This window comes from Myxine glutinosa, chromosome 3 (assembly GCF_964187855.1).
Source record: "Myxine glutinosa chromosome 3, kmMyxGlut1.1, whole genome shotgun sequence".
NCBI classification, from domain to species: Eukaryota; Metazoa; Chordata; class Myxini; order Myxiniformes; family Myxinidae; genus Myxine; species Myxine glutinosa.
This window is the reverse complement of record NC_136263.1, coordinates 101,144,116-101,166,736: the sequence shown is the minus strand read 5'-3', so window position 1 is coordinate 101,166,736 and position 22,621 is coordinate 101,144,116. Positions and strand designations below refer to the sequence as shown.

Below are 22,621 nucleotides of genomic sequence, written 5' to 3'. Positions count from 1 at the left end.
ATCCTGCGTTGTGTAAAGACAGGAGGATAGGCCCGACTTCTACAAACCATTCCACGTCCATAGGCTCGATCCATTGCGGCTAAAAAGCCCTGGTTATGCTGGGCGCGAGTTAACACGAGGTGGGCCTCGGAAGGTGGAGGAGGGTTGAGGTCGGCGCAGCGGCGAGGCGATGACGGTAAGAATGAGCCACCAATCAGGGCTCACAGTGTGTGGCTGCAGCACTGCGTCACAGGGCGTGGTTGGAACATCGATCGGGCTAAGGGCGTGGCAATAAAACCCTTTGCGCGAAGCCCCCACCTCAGTTGCGCTCTAGTTGAGTTATGGGAGAGGTGTGCTGAAGGAAGTCGTGAGTTCTCAGTTCTGAGAAGGGAGACGCGCTTGAAGAGGATCACTCACACTGTATGAACTTGGTTACGAGGGATACGTGGGCGCAGCCAGAGCATTGATAACTTGCGCGGTTCAGCCAAAGCGAGTGAACGCGGCTGAATAACTGCCAGCTGCGCAAAGTCCGCCCTCTACCGTTCGCCCCGAGATTACCCGTTTGTTCGAGCGACACGATACAAGTTCCTGCCTTCGCCTACCTCCATCTTCGCGGGACGTGCCGGGGACCGTGGAGAGCCGGACGGGGCCGAGCCTGGAAGACCACCGCGGCGCTGGAGAACATCATCCTGCCCATCTGCAATCCCTGTGTGAGTGTGTCAGTCGGGCCCATTTGTCCTTGGGTATTAAGAATTAAGACTGTCGAAGCTTCCCTGTTTCTCTTAGTCCTGAGCTGTAAATACGTGCATAATAATTAAATCTATTTGTTCTTCCTTTTCTTCTGAATTCGATCGTCTTTGTGATTTCTCCATTGACTAAGCGTGGCACGAATAAGACCGCTTGAATCGGGGTCCACTATTTATAACGGCGTGGATCACGTGTACGCAAACCGCTCGGCGTATCACCATCACACGTGGTTCGTGGGAGGCTTATTTCCTCGCTTCCAGGGCAGCGCTATTACTTAGGTACGAGCGAATTTGGTCCCGAAACCCTATTTGGCGCTGGCCGGAAGGGACGTAATAGGTCTCGGGTCGCGCCAGGTCAGTAAAGACAAGGGTATTAATCTCCCCTTGATAAGGGGAGAAGGCCGGCGACAGATCCGCAACTATATATATATATATATATATATATATATATATATATATATATATATATATATATATATATATATATATATATATATATATACAGTGAAACCTTGACTTACGAGTTTAATTCGTTCTGTGACCGAGCTCGTAACTCAATTTGCTCGTTTCTCAAATTAAATTTCCCCATTAAAATGAATTGAAATGCTATTAATCCGTTCCAGCCCCCCAAAAACCACACCAATTTTTTTTGAAATATATAAATATAAATATCTCGCGCTTTATATTTCACCTGTATGCAGCATACAAGTTGGCAGGATGGCCTGGACTGGAGGTACCCACACTTGACTCAACTGTCCAGCCTGGGTTTGAATCCCGACCCAGCTGTAACCTGTCATGTCGGTGTTTCACAGGCAGGGTGATTCATCAATGTGTGTACCGCTAAACTGGGCGCCCCGTTTGCGTCCCATTAGTTGTTGGATGTTAGGGATCTCACCGTGTCTTCCACAACGAGAAGGCGAGCTATCGCCGGCACTCTGAACAAGTTGTGGCCTGACATGCTCTTCTCCTCTGCCGTTATATACGTCCTCCTCGGCATCTTTTTCCAGAAGAGCCCTGTCTCGTCACAGTTGAAGATTTGCTGGGGGATGTATCCTTCGGCTTCTATCAGTTCGGCAAAAATTATAATAAAATCTTCAGCTGCCTTCACATCCGAGCTTGCTGCCTCACCATGCCTGACGACGGAGTGAATGCCGGTCCTCTTCTTAAAATTATCAAACCATCCCCGACTGGCTTTGAATGACTCTTCCGATGCCTCGTCCGTTGATGTTCCCTCCGTCTGCTGCACCAAATCCCCGTAAATGTCTCGTGCCTTCTCACAGATGATGCTCTCGGTCACGGTATCTCCTGCGAGCTGCTTCTCCGTCAACCACACAAACAACAACCTCTTCATGGACAGAGGTCCGGAGCTTTGAAATAATCTTAACGCCCTTGGCTGGCGTTATAGCCTTTATCGACTCCTTCTGCTTCAAAATCGTACATATCGTAGAAGTACTACGATCGTACTGCCTCGCCAAGTCAACAACACGCACACCTCGCTCATGTTTTTCGACGATTACGTGTTTTATATCCAAGCTCGCTCGCTCGTAACTCAGATCTCGGATCGCATCACAAAGCAAAAAATCGACCGAGCGACGGCTCGTATCTCGAAAAACTCGTAAGTTGGTGCACTCGTAAGTCAAAGTTTCACTGTATGTATATATATATATATATATATATATATATATATATATATATATATATATATATATATATATATATATATATATACAGATATATATATAGATATATAGATATATAGATATATAGATATATAGATATATATATATAGATAGATATATAGATATATATATATATATAGATAGATAGATATATAGATATATATATATATATATATAGATAGATAGATATATAGATATATAGATATATAGATATATAGATATGTATATATATTATATATCTCTATATATATCTGTGCAGCGTCTGTCCTGTGTTGTGTTGTCCTTTCACTGAACTACTTTCTCATACTTTTGTGAAATCGTACTAAACTTCTGGTATGCACATATCTCTCCCGTCTGTATGTCCTAAGGGTATTTTTATTTTTATTTTGCCTTTTTTTTTTTTTTTTGCGGGGCTTATTTTGGGGAAAAAATTTTTTTCCCAACTCCAGTTTATAAAATGTGATATCACGTATATTACAAATACATTTGTGCAAAATAATTGTTTGAATTATGATTGGTTTAAACCATGACAAAACGGCAACTCAGGTGTAGTCATTTATCTATACATCTACACATCTGGGCAGTGTCTGTGTTGTCACATAACGACTCCCTCAAACTTTTGTTTCCGTGGTGGTGAAGTGTTTTTTAAAACGTTGTGGTGGTTTTGAATCATGTGGTGGTGAGGTATTTTGAATTATGTGGTGGTGAAGTGTTTTTAAATGACGTGGTGGTGAGGTGTTTTTAAATCACATGGTGGTGAGGTGTTTTGATTTACGTGGTGGTGAGGTATTTATAATTACCTGGTGGTGAGGTGTTTTTAGCCGCGTCGCAGACGCTGCTAATAGAGTGCCCTCTGCTGTTGTTGTTCTTCTTGTTCTTCTTGTTCTTCTTCTTGTTGTTCTTGTTCTTGCAGAGAAGACAAAACCTCAAAGCTCCACCCATTCTGGGAACCATAGCTCCACCCATTGTGGGAGAGGCTTCATATAAACAAATATCCACCATTTTATTAACTCGCATAGCTTTGAGGCCTGTTTTGTAGGCCCGTGGTGTCTTCCTCTCTCACACAGTTTTATTTCAAATCAAATTCGATATATCATTTCATTTTTCACAGTCGCTAACATAGTTTTAGACTCGGTTGAAAAAAAACGGGAAGAAAATCCGATGAAAGTTGCCCTTTATAGAACGAAATGAATTCTCAAAGGCCTGCAACTTCAACTCCATTGAGATATTTTTTTTTAAAATCGTGGCATGCTCAGTCATACACCGCCCGAAATAAGAGACGGGAAAATGCCGAGATATATATATTTTGTTTAAATCGCGGCACGCTCAGTCATACACCGCCCGAAATAACAGACGGGAAAATGCCGAGATATATTAAAAATTCGTCCATTTGATGACAATCGTCACGATGAAATATTTAATTTATACGTCGTCACAATAATGTGGAGAGAGGAGCATAGCTTCGTTCACGTGTCGCCACACACGGGAAATTGCCGAGATTTTTTTTTTTTAAATCGCGGCATGGTCAGTCATACACCGCCTGAAATAAGTTCGAGATATATTAAATATTCGTCGCCACACACGGGAAATTGCCGAGATATATTTTCACTTTGCACAAAAATAACATCAAGTAATCGAATCAATAGGAATGTCCTGTGCCTATAACATCGACGTTATAGGCACAGCTGCATCTAGGCATTGTGTAACATCGACGCGGGTTTTGTTTTAATTAAAACTTTTTGTACTTGTTAATTATGTGGTGGTGAGGTGTTTTGAATTAGTTGGTGATGAGGTGTTTTGAATTACGTGGTGGTGAGGTGTTTTTAAATGACGTGGTGGTGAGGTGTTTTTAATTTCATGGCTGTGAGGTGTTTTTTTTTTACGTGTTTTATAGCTGTGAGGTGTTTTTAATTTTGTGGTGGTGAGGTGTTTTTATTACGTGTTTTATGGCTGTGAGGTGTTTTTATTACGTGTTTTATGGCTGTGAGGTGTTTTTAATTTTGTGGTGGTGAGGTATTTTTATAACGTGTTTTATGGCTGAGGTGTTTTTAATTTTGTGGTGGTGAGGTTTTTATTACGTGTTTTATTACGTGTTTTATGGCTGTGAGGTGTTTTTAATTTTGTGGTGGTGAGGTATTTTTATTACGTGTTTTATGGCTGAGGCGTTTTTAATTTTGTGGTGGTGAGGTGTTTTTATTACATGTTTTATGGCTGTGAGGTGTTTTTATTACGTGTTTTATGGCTGAGGTGTTTTTAATTTTGTGGTGGTGTGTTTTTATTACGTGTTTTATGGCTGTGAGGTGTTTTTAATTTTGTGGTGGTGAGGTATTTTTAATTTTGTGGTGGTGAGGTGTTTTTATTCCGTGTTTTATGGCTGTGAGGTGTTTTTATTACGTGTTTTATGGCTGAGGTGTTTTTTATTTTGTGGTGGTGTGTTTTTATTACATGTTTTATGGCTGTGAGGTGTTTTTAATTTTGTGGTGGTGAGGTATTTTTAATTTGGTGGTGGTGAGGTGTTTTTATTACGTGTTTTATGGCTGTGAGGTGTTTTTATTACGTGTTTTATGGCTGTGAGGTGTTTTTATTACGTGTTTTATGGCTGTGAGGTGTTTTTATTACGTGTTTGATGGCTGTGAGGTGTTTTCAATTTCGTGGTGGTGAGGTGTTTTTATTACGTGTTTTATGGCTGTGAGGTGTTTTTATTACGTGTTTGATGGCTGTGAGGTGTTTTAAATTACTTGGTGGTGAGGTGTTTTGAATTACTTGGTGGTGAGGTGTTTTGAATTACGTGGTGGTGAGGTGTAATCGTCCCAAACTTCCAGTCTGAACCTACCCCTCCCCTATGTATGTGCTGAGGGGTTCTTTCTTGAAAAAAAAACATTCAACCGAAATCTTCAACCTAAATTGATTATAAAAATGTAATATCACAAACACAACTAATACATTTGTGCAAAGTAATTGTTTGTATTATGATTGGTGTAAATCATGACAACACAGCAACTCAGTTAGTCATTAGCCTCAGCTAAAATAAGCCCGTACCTCAGTAACGACGCGCTCGCCTCACCAAGCTAGTATATATATATATATATATATATATATATATATATATATATATGAATGTATACAGTCACGTTAAAAAGTAAGTACACCATGTAAAGTTTTGACTTTTTCAACATATTTCAACATATTTCAACATACAGCTATTTGATCTTCATTTCACCAATATTGACAGATAAAGGTGATATAATAAAACAAATATCATGAAACATTTATATTTTGTCGTCCATTGTATAACTTAAATAAGAGTGAAGTCACGAAAAATGGAACACTTATGTAAAAATCAGCAGTGGAAAATTTTCTACCTTTAAACAGTTTGTCTGTTGCTTTATTTTAGAGTATGAGGGTCCACGTGTACAAAAATAATGATTAGAAGATGACGGCTTGCCTTGCTTTTAAAATGGAGGCTTGTGAATTAGACAATTCAATATCTTATGTCACGTCCGTCACACTGATAAGATCATGTGCCGAGCAATGTTTACCTCTAATTAATATTATTTGCTTGGCATTTGAAGATGCAGAGGGGTGAAAACTATCAGAAAAAAATACTAAGTGTAAGTCTGTGATGGAAAAAGGTAACATTGGTTTGCTGGTGTTGCCATTGTGTCCCTCTACCACAATCTACCATGGAAAGTTTTCCTCTGGCAAATTTTAGGGGTCATGAGTACAAAATACTCTCAAAATCTATTGTATGCCTCATGTCTTTATACGATATACCCCTTAGTTCACCAAGTACAGTGTATTTTAACATTAAAGGCAATATCACCTCAGTGTGACGGACATGACATAAGCGACAATGTATGGAAATCATAAGATACTTGTTACTTTTCCATAATAAATGATAGTTTGCATGACAGAAATTCTTTACATGATACCAGTCTTTCTAAAATCTATGAAAGCTGAGAACAAATAACAGAAACGCATCAAACATGTCAGTTGTAAACTGTGACAACCTGACAACATGAAATTACATCAAGGTAAGTGAAAATCTAATTTTGACACTCAACAAGGATAGTGTATCAACAATAAATGGCTATTTTCCACATTACTTACATTATGCACCACCATGTCAAGCCAATGACAAGCCAATGACATGGCAACGCGCCATCTCATAACGTGCCATTGACCGAGTGGTTCACACCAACCGGAGCTGTTTTCGGATGACGTGCTGATGTCCTTGGACTTCGCGCCAGGCTCCGGGCCGACGTGGTGTGGTGCTGACCGGGCCGATGTGGTGTGGTGCTGACCGGGCCGATGTGGTGTGGTGCTGACCGGGCCGCCGTGGTATGGTGCTGACCGGGCAGCCGTTGTGTGGTGCTGACCAGGCCGACGTGGTGTTGTGCTGACCGGGCCGACGTGGTGTGGTGCTGACCGGGCCGACGTGGTGTGGTGCTGACCGGGCCGCCGTTGTGTGGTGCTGACCGGGCCACCGTGGTGTGGTGCTGACCGGGCCGACGTGGTGTGGTGCTAAGCGGGCCGACGTGGTGTGGTGCTGATCGGGCCGACGTGTTGTGGTGCTGACCGGGCTGACGTGGTGTGGTGCTGACCGGGCTGACGTGGTGTGGTGCTGACCGGGCCGACGTGATGTGGTGCTGACCGGGCCGACGTGATGTGGTGCTGACCTAGATAACATCTTGTTTCATTATAACTTTAAGTACATGTATTTAAATGCATGAAAGTAGTACCGTTTGTCATTTCTGGTACTTATGTCACAGCGTGACGGATGTGACACTTCAGGGGACGGAATCATTATTTTCCCCTTCTACAAATTAACATGAAGGCACAAATTAATCATTTGATGTTTGAGAATAGCTAATGGTTGAAGCTGTCTCAGGCATATTTTTTCATATTTTTGTAACTCTTACTTTTTGAATAAATTAGGGTGTGGCGGACGTGACATAAGGGGATGGGAATTTTTTTGATGATTTCCTCATACAAAAATTTTTATGATGTGATATGTTTATTGAATTTTACTTATAGACTTCAACAGAGAATGGTATCTACAACAGAAATATGCAAAAGATATAGTTATTCTGTTACCATTTGTAAAGGAGTAGAGTGATAATTAGTACCACTCAAATTGAGCTCACTTTGAAAATAGCGCCATCTTCCCATCTCAATTACTCCGCAATGAAGAGGGGTAGAACGATAATTTTTTCACTGAAATATACCTTAGCATTTAAATTTCACATAAAAAAATAAGGAGACACCTCAAAACCTTCCTGCTAATAATAGTTGATCAAAGAAATGTCATAGTCTAACTACTTTACATTTTAATGCCAAAAATACCCCCTTTTTTCACCTTTAACCTCAAAAGCAAGAACCAAAAATTGTTATATTGCACTGAAGTTGTCTCTGCAGGTAGAGGAGACTCCATTACACATCATACAAGTGTAAAATAGTGGATATTTTATTTGTAATAAGAAAATATCAAGCCCTGTATTGAGAAAAATGAAAGTGTTCTATTTTTCGTGACTTCACTTATAAACACAAATGTAAATTTCGCATGTTGAAAAAGTAAGTACACCCCTACATTTATCACTACTTCAAATACCTAAAATTAGAATCAGGTGCACCAGCTCAGGTGCAAATGATTAGAACATCGTTAGAGGATCTTGGAGGAACCTGTCTTATTTAAACCTCAGACATTTCGTTAGGTTTGCTCTTTGTTGTTGAAGTGTGTGGCGTCACCATGCCTCGATCAAAAGAGCTCTCTGAGGCTTTCAGAAAGAAGGTTATAGATGCCTACGAGTCTGGGAAGGGATTTTAAAAGATCTCCAAACTATTTGAAATCGATCATTCGACTGTCCGGAAGATCATCTACAAGTGGAGAAGATTCCAAACAACTGCCAACTTGCTCAGGCCAGGCCGCCCCAGCAAGTTCAGCCTGAGCGCAAGATGCTGAAAGAAGTCTCTAAGAACCCCAGAATGTCATCACGGGACCTACAGGTAGCTCTTGCCACTGTTGATGTCAAAGTGCACGAGTCTACCATGAGAAAGAGGCTGCACAAATTTGATCTACATGGGAGGTGTGCCAGGAGGAAACATTTGCCATCCAGAAAGAACATCAGGGCAAGACTAAAGTTTGCCAATGAACACCTAGGCAAAGACCAGCACCTCTGGAACAATGTGCTCTGGACAGATTAGTGAAAGGTAGAGCTATTTGGCCACAGTACCAGAAGACATGTTTGGCAAAAACCAAAGACAGCATTTGACCACAAGAACCTGATACCAACTGTAAAGCATGGTGGTGGAAATATTATGGTTTGGGGCAGCTTTGCTGCATCAGGGCCTGGGCAGCTCACCATCATAGAATCCACTATGAATTCTTTATTTTACCAGAGGGTGCTTGAGGATAATGTGAGGCCATCTGTCGGAAAGTTGAAGCTCAATCGAAGGTGTACCTTGCAACATGACAATGACCCTAAACATACCAGTAAATCCACCAAGGAATGGCTGAAAAGAAAGAAATGGAGGGTTCTGGAATGGCCAAGTCACAGCCCGGATCTAAATCCCATCGAGATGTTGTGGGGGGATTTGAAACGAGCTGTGCATGCAAGAAATGAGGCTGAAAATGAGGCTTGCATGCACATTGCACATGCAAGCTGTGCATGCAAGCGAGCTGTGCATGTCGGGAAAATGGCCTTTAAAATGCATGTTGTTGTGCATGCAAGAAACCCCTCAAACATCGCACAGCTGAAATAATTCTGCATGGAGGAGTGGGCAAAAATTTCTCCCAGTCGATGTCAGAGACTGGTAGACAGTTATAAGAAACGCCTACTTGAGGTTGTTTCTGCCAAAGGCGGCAATACCACCTATTAGAGCCAAGGGTGTACTTACTTTTTCCACATGCAAAATTTCATTTCTGTTTATTTAAATGAGACAATGGACTACAAAATGTAAATGTTTCATGATATTTGTTATATCACCTTTATCTATCAATATATATATTTTTTTGTATACATAATCGAGGCTCGTGAAAGAGCTAACATTTATCACACAAACAAATCAAACAGACAAACAACCAAAGTGTATAAAAAGGGGAGCGGTAGACAAGATGGGGAGAGAAGGGGAAGCACATAAACACAACATTTGTGAGGTACATCGGGAATGTGTGAGGGGGGCAGGCGTCGTGGGAAGAGGGGTGGGGGGTGGGAGAAGTATAAACGCAAGGACACCAAGGACTTCCAGGAAAGAAGTTGGTATTTCAAAAAAGAGGATTTGGGGTGAAGTTAGCGGGGGTGGAAATGAAGATCAAATAGCTGTATGTTGAAATATGTTGAAAAAGTCAAAACTTTTCATGGGGTGTACTTACTTTTTCACGTGACTGTATATACACATACATATGCATTTGTGTTTATATATATATATATATATATATATATATATATACATATATATATATATATATATTTCGCAAAGGCAAGTGTCTTGTTTTTGTTTTTTGTTTTACAGTGGCATTCCTAGTCCTGCTTATTTTTACTCCTGCCCTTAATGACGGGCTCCTTAAAATAATACTGTAATTTAAAAAACCCCGATGTTTATCACATAAATGTTTATTCAGCTCCTCCATGAGCCCCGACTTTGTAAACAAAAAAGGAAAAAAGTCGCCATGGCCAAGTCGTTATAGTTGTTGCCTCCAAAGCTATCAGATGCACTTTAATGCCAGACAGCCAAGTTCGAAATTTCACCCCTCTCACAGCAACTTTGCTTCCTTTCATTATGCGCGTGTTTAATCCTTTACCTTAGCTCACGAGCCTTCAAGGACAACTTTATGAAATGCCTTCTGAAAGTTGTAATATATTGCATTCACTGCACTTCCCTCACCCACCCAATCAGAAACTGTTTTGTAGAACTTCAATCAATTTAAACATGACCCTCCTTTGAAGCTCATAAACAGGACGTTTTGTTTTACATAGAATGTCAATAAACTGGTAAATCCATTGCGACTGCCTTTACTAAATTATAATTGTCTCTGGTCCCCCATACTCCATATGATCCCTTGAATATCTTACCAACAACTGAACTTAAATGAAAATGCGTATATTTCTCTGATGCCTCTTTGAATCCTTTTTTTTTTTTTTTTTTTTTTGTGATTTTTGATGCTCTCCAATGCTCAAAAACTTGGATTTCAATTTGATTTTAAATTACTGAACTTGGAATACATGATCATGGTATTTGTACTTGAAATACCTGGAATACATGATCATGATCATGGTAATTGTTTGCTATTTCATTCTGGTGTTGATGTTTTGTCAGGTTTATAAATTTTATTTTGATGTTCTTTCAGGTTCCTCGGCCTGAGTCTAATAATGACCCTGGAGACTGCCTTCATTCCAAGACCAATTCTTCATGTCAACCCCCACAATCTTGTGCATACCGCACACAAATTGTTGGAGGTGTTGCCATGCAGGTGCCTGTCAGCCCAGTGAGTTCCACACTAAGCATGAACTGTGAATTTGGTTGCAGAAGATTTTGAGTTTTTTTTCCTAAGGTTTCTATTTTTCAACTGCACAGACAACACAGTAGAAAACCGAGAAACACACCAACATGCAGAGTAGAGGGGTGTGGTAACAGATGGACATTTGGAGGAGGGGAAACATGACATGTAGAGGTAGGGGATGAGGAGGGGGAGTGAGGTGAATAAGCTGGATACCAACTCGAACTTCGGACGAAAGGGACTTTAAGAAGAGGAAGAGGAAGGGAAAGCTCGGTATGAAACGACAATGCAACAAATAATGGAAAGGTGGGCAGAGGGAGAGCCAAAAAAAAAAACCCACAACTTGGGAAGCTTGGGTATTGTTATTGAGAGCAGAAAAGATCCTTGGTATGCATCTAGAATGACATGAGGCAGAGGTGAATCGACATATTGAAGTTTTGCAAGGAAGAATGAGATGAGCAATGAGCTTGGATTTTGAGTTTCACCAGAAGTGAGTTGCTGATAGACTGCCCGACAGACCAGAATGGAGGCTGATCAATACGGAAAGCTCTTTGTGATGTCAGCTTTATCTTTCAGCTTCAAAACTTAAGCTATTCTGTGTACTCTCCTGAGAAATTTATGCACTTTCTCATTGAAATATATTGTCCTATATCGCTTCAATTTTTCTATTCTACTTACATAATGGCAGAGATTGTAATTGATTATTATGAAAGCATACATTAATAGTCACAATTGTACAATTAAATTGCTTGGCTACTCAGTTAAGCAATTCACAATGAAATATTTTCTATCATCAAATAGACTTTCGTCATATTGTTTGTGCTTTTGGATTTGTACAAGCCAAATTTTATGAGCCACATTGGACTTGGTTCAAGACGTGGGCTTATGGATTGGGCCTTGTCTGTCAGTCTGTGCGTGCGTGCGTCCGCAACCACATCTCAGATGTATGGACCGATTTTGTTCATACTTGGTACGAAGACAATACATGATAGTACACATATACACGTCATTTTGTTTCGCGATGCGATCAAAGATAGCTGTCTGGCGGCCATTTTAGTTGTAAAAACCTTGATATTGAACACGTCCCCAACCATTTCCCAGACATGCATTTACTGATCTTGATCCAACTTTGCACACAGATAATGAATGATAGCTTACATATGCACGTCATTTATTTTGAAGATCAGATCCAAGATGGTGGGCTTGTGGCCATTTTGTTACTTAAACATGTTCCCAACCATTTCCCGACATGAAAAAAAAACAAAAAAAAAACCTTGAGGCCATTTTTCCCCGCAAAGCGGGTTGGTTGTTGTTGTTTTATGGTTGTTGTTTTTGTTGGTCCCCTTTTTGAAGCAATGTTTTATGGCCGGATGCCCTTCCTGCCGCCAACCCTTTTTGTTGCCTTTTTACGACAAACAGGGAATTACCAGTGAACTGGTACTCAAATTAGCCGACCTCGGAAGGGTGACAGGCTGAGTCAACCCCCCTGGCGTTAATTCAGCGATCGACCGGGATTCGAACCCAGGATCCTAGGATCCTAAAGCTGGCACCCTAGCCGCTAGCCCAACACCAGGGTAACCATTTCCTGACATGCATGGACCGATATTGTTCAAACTTGGCACAAAGACAAACATGAGATTATACATATACAGAAGATTTTGTTTTGTAAGCCGAGCAAAGATGGCCGACTGACGGCCTTTAACTCCATACATCAAATTACTAAGACCTGGGGGCTATGACATTTTATGTCTTTTTCTTCTTGTTTTCATGCAAGTCGATGTTTTCCTCTGACTACTTTTACAATGTTCCATAACTGCTCTAGGCACAGTAGTCACACCATCATGTTTAGAGAGGCTTTGTGTCCTAATTTTATCAAAAAATAATTTTACTGGATTCAACTTCCCCACTCCACCACCTCCCTCGTCTGCCCCTTCGTCTGCAGTTTTTTGTTATCTTTTCTTCATCATTACTGGGGGCACTTCCTTGAGATGTTTCTTCTTTTCCAGGTTTCAGATCCATCAAACCTCCTTGTGTTAATTTTGATCTTCATAAATTCATTTCCAAAGTCATTCCAGTTGATCTTTTTCAGGAGGGAATAGCACATTCTGCTTCCGTTTCCCTAGTTCACTGTGGAATATTTTCGGGTTGTTTTCAAACATCTGGCGTTGTTTTCTCCTTGTGTTATCCGCGCCATAGTTTTTTATATTTTTCTTGCTATCGTTTTGATTTTCAGTTTGTTTTCAGCAACCTCTCGGTCTTTATCTTCAATTTTTATTTTAGTTTTTGGATTCTCCTCTTTAGTTGTGGGCTTTGATTTCCTCTTGGAATTGCTGTATTTGTCATGTCTCCTTTCTGCGCATCTCCCTCCATCTCTCAAGTTGTTGCTTCCATGGTGGTGCTTGGTTTTTATTTGTGGGACTGTTCTGTTCTTGTGGCATTTTGTTGGTACTTTTTCCTGAATGAATAGTGCTGCTGCAAAATTCACTGTTTATTTCTTTCAGGGAGGCAGATTTTGCTATATATATTTTAAAGATTTGTTTGTTCTGCTGAGTAATGCTTTTGCGCGTTTATTATGTAATCAAATTAGTCATGGTCTTTCTTCAGTTGGTGTCATTCTCACCTCTATCTTATTAGCCAGCTCCTCTTCCAGATCACATTGTCCCTCATTATCGTCCTTCTCTGCCTCCTTTCCTCTGTCTCTCTGTACCTCTTTGTCCTTCTGCCCATTATCATTTGTATCTGTTTGTACTGTAACCATGAATTGGTCTCTTTCACTGCCCATCCCACTTGCTTCAAATGCAGAGAATGGTCTGCGTCGAAGGACACCCCCCCCCTCCCTCCCCTCAGCATTGCAGCTTTCATTTATTTTATTTTATTGCTGTCCTGCTTAAATCTTGCCTTTGAAACAGGCAGCACCATTGTAGCATTGCGCTTTGATGCAAAACTCTGCCTCTTTTTGGGGAAGGTGCAGTCGTCTATCTTTGCAGGATGCACCCCTGCCTTCCTGTTGTGTCCACAAGGCTTCACAGAGCTTTCTCTGTTGGGGGTCTGTGACCCTTTGTTTGGAGTTTTTTTTTAATGCTCTCTGACACACCCACCCCATCATGCATCATGCACTGCACAGGGCTTCCGTTGCACTACTGGAGGCCTCCCGGTAGCTCCTATTATAAATGCCTGTTTCATATTTCCTGGTAGCTCTAAAGCTCGGTGGAGGTGTGTGCGCGTGCGTGTGCGCGTGCGCGCTTGCATGCATGCAATGATAAACTCTCCAATAAACCAGCTCTCCATGCTCCAAGCAATGATTTGCTCATTAACTTGATGAGTATTTTCTACAACTAGTTGGACAGGAATGGAGCTACTGCCTGCCCATCAATGCACTGAGACATTCTGGTAAATAGTGGAGTCCGTTGCAAAGTTGTGCAAAAGGTTTTTTTTTTTTAAATAGGCTAAGAGGTCTTTACTTATAAACCAGTAAAATAATAGAAACCAAGAGGCTGCCATGGAAGACACCAGTCTTTTCAGAAAGACAGGAAATGGAACACCACCAAGGGCTTTCACATTGCTTGCGAGTATGAATAAAGTACACCACATATTCAAAGAAGGGATTTGGTATGCCCTTGACAAGTGTGTTTAACATTCTGGGGTGGGTGACAGATCATGTTGAATGCTCAGATGTTCACTGAGACTTCTATGATCTCTATTATTCTATGATGAAGTTCAGAACATTCATTCGTCCATCCTTTCCTGGGTTAGAAGAAGGAGCATGTTTTGGTGGAGTGGCCAGGACGAGAACCAAATTGAAAACTTAAAATGGTGTGGATGCAATCAAAGACTGAGGTGAACCACTTCCCCCAACTTGTAATTTGGAAAAACTATTTGCAAAGTGCCTGGAAGATGCAAAAATGTGTACATCCTAACTTGGAGAAACTCAGAGCTGGAACTAATCTACAATATTAAATCGCACCCGTGGGCATATGCAACAGTTCAGTTTGGCATTTTTACTATGAAATAGATAAGTCACTGTCAATAAATTATATTTCGTTCAAAATCATGGTAGATTAGCAAACCTATACATTTTTGGAAAGGTTATAGCATAAGGAAACTAAAAATCAATGTTTACATTTGGAGAGATACCTGTATGGCGGCCATTTTGGATTTTCAAAATGGCCACTGTAAAATACATATTTTGTTCTATTTCTGCCTCTAATTACCCTAAAAACTTTTAAAATATACTAAACCGATATTTTCAGGGACAAGGAATCCAATGAAAGTATCAAATTAGTGCTATGGGGAATGGTAAGACACGAATCAAAGGTTTTGAATTGCAAAATACTGTCTTTATATTCGCGATAAGTTGCATAATCAAATACATGTTATCATTTTGTACAGGCAGTTAATAACATCAAAATGTGTCACAATAATTCATATCACCAAACATACACAGGCAGTCAGCAAAATCATATATACACATGCAGTCAGTATAACTTCACATCTACACAGGCAGTCAATGACAAAATATACACAGGCAGTCAATGGCATCAAACATACACGATTACAGAATACGCCATTTAGAGTTTGTCATCACTGTCCTGTGTGTCGTATCCGACAATATAGTCCGCATCGTTTTCACAGTCCGTTCCACACAAGCAAAGGTCGGTCAAATTGATTGGCAAATCGAATTGGTCGAATGGTCGATCGAACTCGATGAATTGAATCGAATCGAATCGATCGAATTGGTCGAATGGTCGAATGGTCGATCGAAGCGATTTGTCGAATGGTCGAATGGTCGAATTGGTCGAATGGAATTGGTCGAATCCAATTGGTCGGAATTGGCAAATGTAAACATTGATTTTCAGATTTTCCATGTAATAACGTTTCCAAAAATGTATAGGTTTGCTAATCTACCATGATTTTGAACGAAAAAACATAGTGAACCTGACTATAAAGCCTAGAAATGAACGAAACCCTTTATAACCATTTAGAATTACCCTTTAGAACCGTTTACAATTATCCTTTGGAATCACCCTTTGGGAATCACCCTTTGGGAATCACCCTTCGGAAATCACCCTTCGGGAATCACTCTTTGGAAATCACCCTTCGGAAATCACCCTTCGGAAATCACCCTTCGGAAATCACCCTTCGGGAATCACCCTTTGGAAATCACCCTTCGGAAATCACCCTTCGGGAATCACCCTTTGTGAATCACCCTTTGGGAATCACCCTTCGGAAATCACCCTTCGGGAATCACCCTTTGGGAATCACCCTTTGGGAATCACCCTTTGGAAATCACCCTTCGGGAATCGCCCTTCGGGAATCGCCCTTCGGAAATGACCCTTTGGAGACTCACCCTTTGGAGACTCACCCTTTGGAGACTCACCCTTTGGAGACTCACCCTTTGGAGACTCACCCTTTGGAGACTCACCCTTTGGAGACTCACCCTTTGGAGACTCACCCTTTGGAGACTCACCCTTTGGAGACTCACCCTTTGGAGACACCCTTTGGAGAATCACCCTTTGGAGAATCACCCTTTGGAGAATCACCCTTTGGAGAATCACCCTTGGGAATATCACCCTTGGGAATATCACCCTTGGGAATATCACCCTTGGGAATATCACCCTTGGGAATATCACCCTTGGGAATTGCTCTTTGGAATCGCTCTTTGGAATCGCTCTTTGGAATCGCCCTTTGGAATCGCCCTTTGGAATCGCCCTTTGGAATCGCCCTTTGGAATCGCCCTTTGGAATCGCCCTTTGGAATCGCCCTTTGGAATCGCCCTTTGGAATCGCCCTTTAAAACTCTTTAGAATTAAACACGGTGGGTTAGAAGAAGGTTCTTCTTCTTCATTTTTATGACGGATGAATGGGAAGGAAGGACCATAACCAAATATTGAAGCAGCTTCACTGCTTTAAAAAAAAAACCCAGATAGGATAGACTGGAAATTTTACCATCCAAGTAGCCAGCTCTCCATTATTTGTATACTGTTCACAAAAGGTGCAAGTAACACTCACAATCAACTGTACAATAAATAATTAATCATGAGAGCAAGCAGGTTTTTAGAAGTGGATATTTAACCCTTGGATGCATTGATTGGGCTTCGGAGGCCCACAAGGTTGTTTTTTTTGTTGCAAAAACTATGTTGTACAATTGTTTTTTGGAATGAGCCTCATTTTCACCAACTTTCATGTTGTTACACAAAATTCAGTGACATAAATAAATTAAAATTTCATTCAAGCTCGTGGGAAAATCTTCATTCTTCATTTATAAGCCGAAAATCCAATGCGAATGCAGGCCTGGGGCCTTCGAGGCCCCGCATAAATGTTGTACTACTATGTTGTATCATTATTTTCTTGATATGAGCCTCATTATATGCTCCTATAAGTTGGTTACAAATAATTCAGTGACAAAAATATGAAAATTTTCATTCAGGTTCGTGGGAAAAGCTTCATTCTTCATTCATAACACTAATGCAGGCCTCGGGCATTAGAGGTGCCTCATAATTACCCTCACCAGAGTAGAGGGTATTGCATTTGAGTCCGTTTGTTTGTCTGATTGTCTGTCTGTCTGTTTGTCCGCACAGAATAAATATGATTTTCTCTGCAACCGTTGGTCCGATTGACAGGAAATTTTCACCATAGGTGCAACTCCACCCGTGGAATTTTTTAATGATAATTAGGACGTCATATGTCACGTGGTTCGGCCACCATCTTGGAAAAACCGATTAGAACCCTGCACCTCTATATCTCCGAAAGCACTGAATAGAAAAAATTGAGACATGGCTTATTGTAAAGAACTCTCCATGGGGAATAAAATATGTTAATGATGATTTCATAGGTGCCTTCATTATGACATCATAATTCGACAAGTACAAAACTTCATCCAATCGAGATGAAATTTCTTGAGCGCCATGTCGGCATTAACTGGTGGAGAAAAAAAAATAATGATATCATGGGTCACGTGGTTCGGCCGCCATCTTGGAAAAACCGAAAAACTTTGCACCTCTGTCTCCGAAAGTGCTGAACAGAAAAAATTGAGACCTGGCTCATTGTAAAGAACTCTCCATGGGGAATAAAATATGTTAATGATGATGTCATAAGTGCCTCCATTATGACATCATAATTCGACAAGTACAAAACTTCATCCGATCAAGATGAAAGTTTTTGAGCATAATCTTGGAATAAATTAGTTTTCAACAAAAATAATGATGACGTCATCGGTCACGTGGTTCGGCCGCCATATTTCATTTTACACGAAGCCTTAAAAACCACTGAAAATACATCCTGGTGAGGGTTTGCAATCTCTGATTGCTCTTTTTCTTGTTTTTCTTGTGTTATATCCATGTTATATAATTTTTTTGCTTAGCATCGACTTAGATTGAAAAAGGATATGAAAGAAAAAAAAATCTATAAAAAAATATGAAAACTGTACACATACATTTGTGGGGCCTCCGAGGCCCAATGGCTGCATTGGTGTAGAATTTTTGACAGTTGTGGTCATATACATTCGAAATAAAAGGATCAGTGAATCATATTTTTTGAGCAAATACTCCTCCATGAGCCTCAACTTTTTAGAGAAAAAAAGTTGAAAAACCAACAACAAAAATTCAAAAAAAAACATTCATTACTTCTTTTTTTTTTTTTTCTTTTTTTTTTGTATACTGAATCGAGGCTCGTGAAAGAGCTAACATTTACTTCACAAACAAATCAACCAGACAAACAAAACACACAAAAAGCGGGAGCGGAAAACAAGATGGGGAGAGAAGGTGAAGCACACAAACACAACATTTGAGAGCAGGGAGATGTGTGGAAGGGAGAGGGCTTGGGGGGAGGAGGCATGGGAAGGGGGGGGGGGTGGAGGGAGAAGTATAAAACACCAGGACACCAAAGACTTCCAGGACAGAAGTTGGTATTTCAAAAAAGTGGAATTGGGGTGAAATTAGCGGGGGTAGAAAAGATCAAGGTTTTGGATGGGGGAAGATAAGAGACGGTGGTGAACAGCTGTTTTAAAGACCTGGAGGGTGGAGTGGGATTGAAGAGAGTGAGGGAGTTTGTTCCAGAGGCGGGAGAAAAGAGGAATGAAGGAGTGAAGGTGAGCAGAGAGTCTTGATTTTGGCAGTTTGACCATAAGAGGGTTGCAGGCAGATCTTGTGCGACCTGTAGGAATATTTGCGGGACAGAGCCCAGAGAGAGCTGGGGGGGCAAGGCCAGAGAGGAGTCGGTAGAAGATGGAAAGACCACCAACCTGCCTGCGGTGAGTGAGTGAGAGGCCCTTGGAGTTAGCTTCATCGCGGGAGATTCCAATGATTCTGAATGCTTTGGTTTCAACAGCGTGAAGACGAGCTAGGTGTGAGGCAGGAGCACCAGCCCAGAGGGGAGAGCAGTATTCCATTGAGCTGCGGATGAAAGCCTTGTATGTGGTGAGGAGCTCAGGTGTGCCAAGGAAGGACTTCGCACGACGGAGGATGCCCAGTCGGCGACTGGCTTTGGAGGCCAGATTTGAAATGTGGTTTTCCCAGGAAAGATCATGGCAGATAGTGAGACCCAAAAGCTTGAGTGACAGAACTTCTTGGAGAGGATTATTCAGAAAGTGGATGGGAGGGTTGTCCAGTCGGTCTTTTCGGAGAGACATCGTAAGAGTGTGAGATTTGTCAGGATTGAAAGACATGTTCCACTTGTTTGCCCAGTCTGTGATTTTGTCCAGGTCTGCAGAGAGTGAGGAGGCAGCAGACTGCCGATCTGAGGGATGAAGAATGGAGCGACAGAGAGTAGAGTCATCAGCAAAGAGATACAGAGGATTTTCAAGAGAGTCAGAGAGATCATTGATGAAGACCAGAAAAAGCACAGGGCCTAGAACACTGCCTTGTGGAACTCCAGCCTGAACAGGAAGAGGAGATGAGAGAAACCCATTCAGGGCCACACGTTGACTACGACTAGAGAGGAAGTCCGCCAGCCATGCGTGGAGATTTCCATGGATAGCAAAAGAGGAGAGTTTGGTGAGCAGAGTGGGGTGCCAGACCGTATCGAAGGCACGTGATATGTCGAGGGAGACTGCTCTAATTTCCTGTTTGGCATTGAGGACCTCCATCCATTGTTGAGAAAGCAGAAGCAGCATGTCCAGAGTAGAGTGTCCAGGTCTGAAACCAAATTGATGATCAGAGATCAAGCCATTGGAGAAGAGGAAAGATTTCATATCTGAAGCAATGATGGATTCCATGACTTTGCTGATAATTGGGAGAAGGCTGATTGGTCTGTAGTTGCTGGGATCTGTTTTTGCACCTTTTTTGTGCAAAGCGGTGATGTTGGCAGATTTCCAAGCAGATGGAAGATGACCTTGAGCAAAAGAGAGGGTGAAGAGAACAGAGAGAGGGAGTGAAAGAGCGGAAGAACAGGATTTTAGGACCCGTGGGCTGATGCCGCCAGGTCCAGTTGCAGAATCCGAGTCGAGGGTTGACTGTGTCCTTTCCTCCTGACAAGGTGGAAAAGTTTCTGAGTCCAGGAGCAGCTGGGTACGACTGGGTATGGTGGGTACAGAGAGGGATGGGTTTGGGACACAAGATTTAGAGGCAAACACAGAGTTGAGGCATTCGGCTTTTTCACGTGCGGAGTCAGCCGTGTGGCCATTTGAGGTGAGGGAGGGGATGGAGGGGGAACAAACACCAGAAACAGATTTGACCAGACGCCACCAGGATTTGGAAGAGGGAGACAGATAAGAGTTCGGTCCTGAGAACGGAGAGATATTGTTTCCTGGCTCTCCTGAGGGTGGACACACACTTGTTTCGGGCTTTGTGAAAGGAAATGAGATTTCCTTCCGTTGGATTTGCTTTCCAGGAGACGAAAGCAAGTTGTTTCTGGGCAATAGCCTCACCACAAGATTCCGTGTACCATGGACGGGAGGAAGGGTATGACAACAGAAGACGAGATGGGATAAATCTGTGCATGAGAGAGAGCAGTTTGCTTTGGAAGAATTCCCAGGAAGAATTTATGTCAGAGGCAGTAGAGATGGGAGACCAGTCCAGATGATTGATGGCTGCTTGAAGACCGTGCCAGTTGGCCTGAGTGAAATGCCAGACTCGTCGACGCTGAGGAGGCTCTCTGAGAATGGTCAGAGAGATGTCCACTTTAACAAGCACATGATCAGAAGAGCCGATTGGAGCAGAAGAAGAGCAGCAGACATTTTCAGGGAAGTTAGTCATAACCAAGTCCAGAAGAGAAGATGCTCCGTTGACTGAAATCCGGGTCGGGAAATTGACAGATTGTGTCAGTCCCAGTGAAAGTTATAAGTTATAATGTTATAAGTTATAATGAAAGTTATAAGGCAGCCTGCGTCTTAAGCGTGCGTGCGTGCAGCGCACATAACATAACATGGCAGCGCACGTATAAGGCAGCGTGCGTGCGTAAGGGGGTTAACAAGGAGAGATGCAGAAAATAGGGCAAAATGGAGAAGATTGTCATGGGGACCGCAAGGCTAACCCCCGCTCTAGCAGGGAAAATGGCCTTTAAAATGCATGTTGTTGTTGTTGTTGTCAGTCCCAGTGAGTCACAGAAGTCCTTTGCTGAAGAGCCATGGCTGGTGAGAGAGGTACCCACACCCAGCCAACTGGCATGGTGACAGTTGAAATCACCACATATGAGGAAGAGAGAGTTGGGATGGGTAGATAGAAGTTGGTCCATATTCTCAGACAGCGAGATGTAGATGGAGTCATCACTGTTTGGTGGACGGTACAACACACATCTATCTATAATGCCAGTAATCTCTGTGTGTGTGTGTGTGTGTGTGTGTGTGTGTGTGTGTGTGTGTGTGTGTGTGTGTGTGTGTGTGTGTGTGTGTGTGTGTGTGTGTGTGTGTGTGTGTGTGTGTGTGTGTGTGTGTGTGTGTGTGTTTGTCTGTGACCGCTGTTTCTCGACAACCACGGGTCCGATATACTTTAAACTTGCCAGGTATATTGCTGGGGACCCGAGGATGTGCCTTTTCAAGGTTTCATATTAATCGGACAAGTAGTTACCGAGCTATGTCCAAAAAACGATTCAACCAATCAGAGAGCAGCGAGCTATCACGTGTGCCGAACGTGCCGAACAGACTCTGCCTCGGACGGCACATTTGAGAGCGTATTCATTTATTTCACGTTGGCAAACTATGTTGGCGTTCAACTATGTTTTAAAACTAATTAAAACTAATTTGCGATTCTTTCGCTTTCCTGCGCGTTTGTGCACGCTATGGCGATTTCTTTACCAAACTCCGCAAGCCGTTCGCTTTGGACCAAACCATTTCATGTAAATAGAGGGGGGGGATTGTCACCGTACTCGCAAGCCGTTCGCTTTGGACCAAACCATTTCATGTAAATAGAGGGGGGGGATTGTCACCGTACTCGCAAGCCGTTCGCTTTGGACCAAACCATTTCATGTAAATAGAGGGGGGGGATATAATTTTAGATATATATATAGTACGGGCATGCCCTAGTATGAACAAAAGGTGGGAGCGAAGGGGAAGCCGTAGCCAAAGGTATTCCTGGGGGTGAGGTGGAGAGAGGGCAGTGCAGGGCGAGTGAGGAAGAGTTTTTTATAAAGATAGCAACCCCACCTCCAGGACGAGGCTCAGGTCTATCATACCGGAGTAGGGAGTAACCTGGGAGAGATACCAAGGAATCAGAGACATCATGAAGGAGGAAAGTTTCTGTTAAGCAGATCACGTCTGGTTTGTCAGAAGCAACCTGTATGGAGAGATCA

The 22,621-nt window shown here is 42.0% G+C and overlaps 1 protein-coding gene across 6 annotated transcripts in view; it reads left to right on the top strand.

The window, feature by feature from the left end:
- The window catches only part of LOC137423321 (pleckstrin homology domain-containing family A member 1), a 222,668-nt gene that overhangs the window by 123,498 nt on the left and 76,549 nt on the right, over nt 1-22,621 (top strand). For all 6 annotated transcript variants that reach the window (XR_013622865.1, XR_013622866.1, XM_078774339.1 and 3 more), the window contains one exon: nt 10,752-10,889. Coding sequence is in view for 4 of the 6 variants with exons in the window: in XM_078774339.1 (XP_078630465.1) it covers nt 10,752-10,889 (138 nt within the window). In the remaining 2 variants the exon portion in view is untranslated. The remainder of the gene's footprint in view (nt 1-10,751; nt 10,890-22,621) is intronic.